Genomic DNA, 2,500 nt, shown 5'->3' with positions numbered 1-2,500 from the left:
ATATAATAAAATATAATAAAGGTTTCGCTGTAATGAGCTGTGAGTCAGACATAATGAGGTAATGAGGAGGCTGGGAGGGTAAAACAGCTCGGACGAATTGTCGTTATGAGAAAACAACGTTAAAGACAACTTCACAGGATTCTTCTGAATTTACCGCAGTCGTTTGATTTTATTCAGACCCAAGTTTGGTCCATCGCTATTGGTCCATTTAATTGGTCCAAATAAAAAAATAACCCGACACATGACGACAACAAAACACAGTCATCTCTCACCTGCTTGGCCGAGTTAGGGATGCTCCCACTCCCGAGTCTCTCCTCTCTCTCATTTCTCCATCTCCGTCTCCGTCGTTCAACGAATTTCCGGTGCTTTCATAGTCACTAACCGTCATCCCCATATCCGACACCGAACGATCCTCGTACTGGAGGCTGCCAGGTAAAGTAGTTTCAGCCGTAGACTCGCTCTCAGAGTTGGACGGGTGGTCTTGCAACTGCTGCTCAAGCGAAAGTGACCACTTGTCTATATTGAGCTGAAGCCCTTGGACCTGCTGTAGAATAGCATCCAGATGCTGGAACGCTGTTTCTTCCTCAAACGTGGAAGATGTTTCCTCGGCAGATGCCTCCGGAACGTTGTCGTAAACGCTCCCGATCGAACCTGCTGAGTTGCGTCTCTTCCCGAAACCAGCAGCAAGAAAGTCCTGTGATTCGCTCCGGCTGCTGCCGTCACCCAGCGAGAAATCTCCATCATCTCCCGGCCAGCCAATCCGATCACTGCACTCTGACAGCGGGGCAGGGCAAAGACTTTCAATCGACAAGGACTTGGGGAAGGTTCCAGGCTTGTGGTCCGAAGGAAGGTGGACGATCCGCCTCTCCTTTCTGAAAAGACTGCCGTGCAGCTTTTCCCTTTCCCATGCCAACTGGTAATCCTCCAAATAAAGACACACTCTTTGAGGTTTGATTGGAGCTTCTGACTGGCTGAAGTTGGTCCGGCATATTGTGTGAGACTTCCAGGTGGCATCCTTGGCAACACAACATTTATTCGTGGTCATTCCTGGCAGGCTGGCATCTGGAGTGCAGTGCAAACTTAATCCCGCCTCATGGAAGTTTGTTTCCGTGGAGACGCCCATAGCAACTGTCTCCTTCTCACGATTCCGTCGCCGTAGAGACTCCATCCGACGCAAGAAGAGCCTGGAGGTGCGCCTGGGCTTTTCCCGGACAGACAGAGACGAAGCCAAAACGCTATTGATGGCATCATCGTCGTCGCCGCCGCCGGACGAGACTTGCGCAAAGTCCGAGCTCTCACTCGTCGCGACCCCCGGAGACGTCGTTTCCCGGGCGCTGTCCAGACTCAGGCTACTGAGACTAAGGTCCGAGGTCAGCGAGGTCACGTCATGGCTGAAGTCGCTCAGGACGCTGTCGCTGCTTGCCGAAGGCCGCAAGGTCGCCACCCCGTCGCCAGGGGCGACGGTGCAGAGGCGGGACCAAGTTTTGCTCTCGCGCTGAAACGCCCAGCGGGAACTGAGAGCGCAGGCATCATCCTCTTCAGAGTCCTCGCTCTGTCAAACACAGAACTCAATCTGATTATAACATCATTACGTTTCGGGAACAGATTAGCCAGTTTCCTTTGAAGTTTGCAAAGCGGGTCAGTGAGAGAGCCAAGGAACGTGATCCAAAATCCCTCGGCACAAAATATTACCAACACAATTCAGAAAAAAAATTCCAATAAAGGAAGGAAAGTTATCCAAAGTACACTTTACAAACTTTTACTTCTTATTTATTTACTAAATAAGTGCACAGCTTCCAAGAAACTAACATCAAGAAGTCAAAACAGAGGATGGAGCGAACGGATGAAGGGGTCCACTGTTGGTACGCTATAAGAGTGACTGACAGTGGCCTTAACCAATCAGAATTCACCAACCTGTTTGCACCGAAAGTGAACCTCCAGGCTCATAGCAGCACATTTGTTCAAGGTCGTCAACCTCCTAAAACACAAGCACAGACACACATTTTAGTTTTTTTACACAGATATAATTGTGTAGTCCTGTTTACATTTGATAGATACACTATATGGACAAACATATGTGGCCACACCTCCTAGTGACCGCATTATCAGGTGTTTAAGCCACACCCACTGCTAACAGGAGAATAAAAATCAATCGCACAACCTTGCAGTCTTCATAGGAAACACTGTCCTGCTAGATCTGCCCCAGACAACTGTAAGTGATATTCCTGCAAAATGGATCTAGGAGCATCTAGAAGCAACAACAGCTCGGCCACGAAGCGGTAGACCACCAAAATCAGAGTGGGACCGTCGAGTGCTGAAACTCAGTGTCTATGCTCTGTTAAACCAACACTAAAAAGCTCCAAACTGTCTCTGGAAGCAACATCAGCAAAAGAACTGCAGACTAGGAATTTCACGAAATGGGTTTCCATTGAGCCGCTGCACACAAGCCTAAGATCAACATGCACAACACCAGGAGCTGGATGGAGTAAAGTGCCGCCAC

The 2,500-nt window shown here is 49.1% G+C and overlaps 1 protein-coding gene across 6 annotated transcripts in view; it reads right to left on the bottom strand.

Moving 5' to 3' along the window:
* Nucleotides 1-2,500, bottom strand: part of stard8 (StAR-related lipid transfer (START) domain containing 8) — a 99,160-nt gene that overhangs the window by 32,983 nt on the left and 63,677 nt on the right. For all 6 annotated transcript variants that reach the window (XM_017723705.2, XM_017723701.2, XM_017723702.2 and 3 more), the window contains 2 exons: nt 1,915-1,978; nt 273-1,552 (listed from right to left, as the gene is read on the bottom strand). In XM_017723705.2, coding sequence (XP_017579194.1) covers nt 273-1,552; nt 1,915-1,978 — 1,344 coding nt within the window. The remainder of the gene's footprint in view (nt 1-272; nt 1,553-1,914; nt 1,979-2,500) is intronic.

The sequence above is a fragment of the Pygocentrus nattereri genome, chromosome 23 (assembly GCF_015220715.1).
Source record: "Pygocentrus nattereri isolate fPygNat1 chromosome 23, fPygNat1.pri, whole genome shotgun sequence".
Lineage (NCBI taxonomy): Eukaryota > Metazoa > Chordata > Actinopteri > Characiformes > Serrasalmidae > Pygocentrus > Pygocentrus nattereri.
This window is presented reverse-complemented; position numbering and strand designations above follow the sequence as displayed.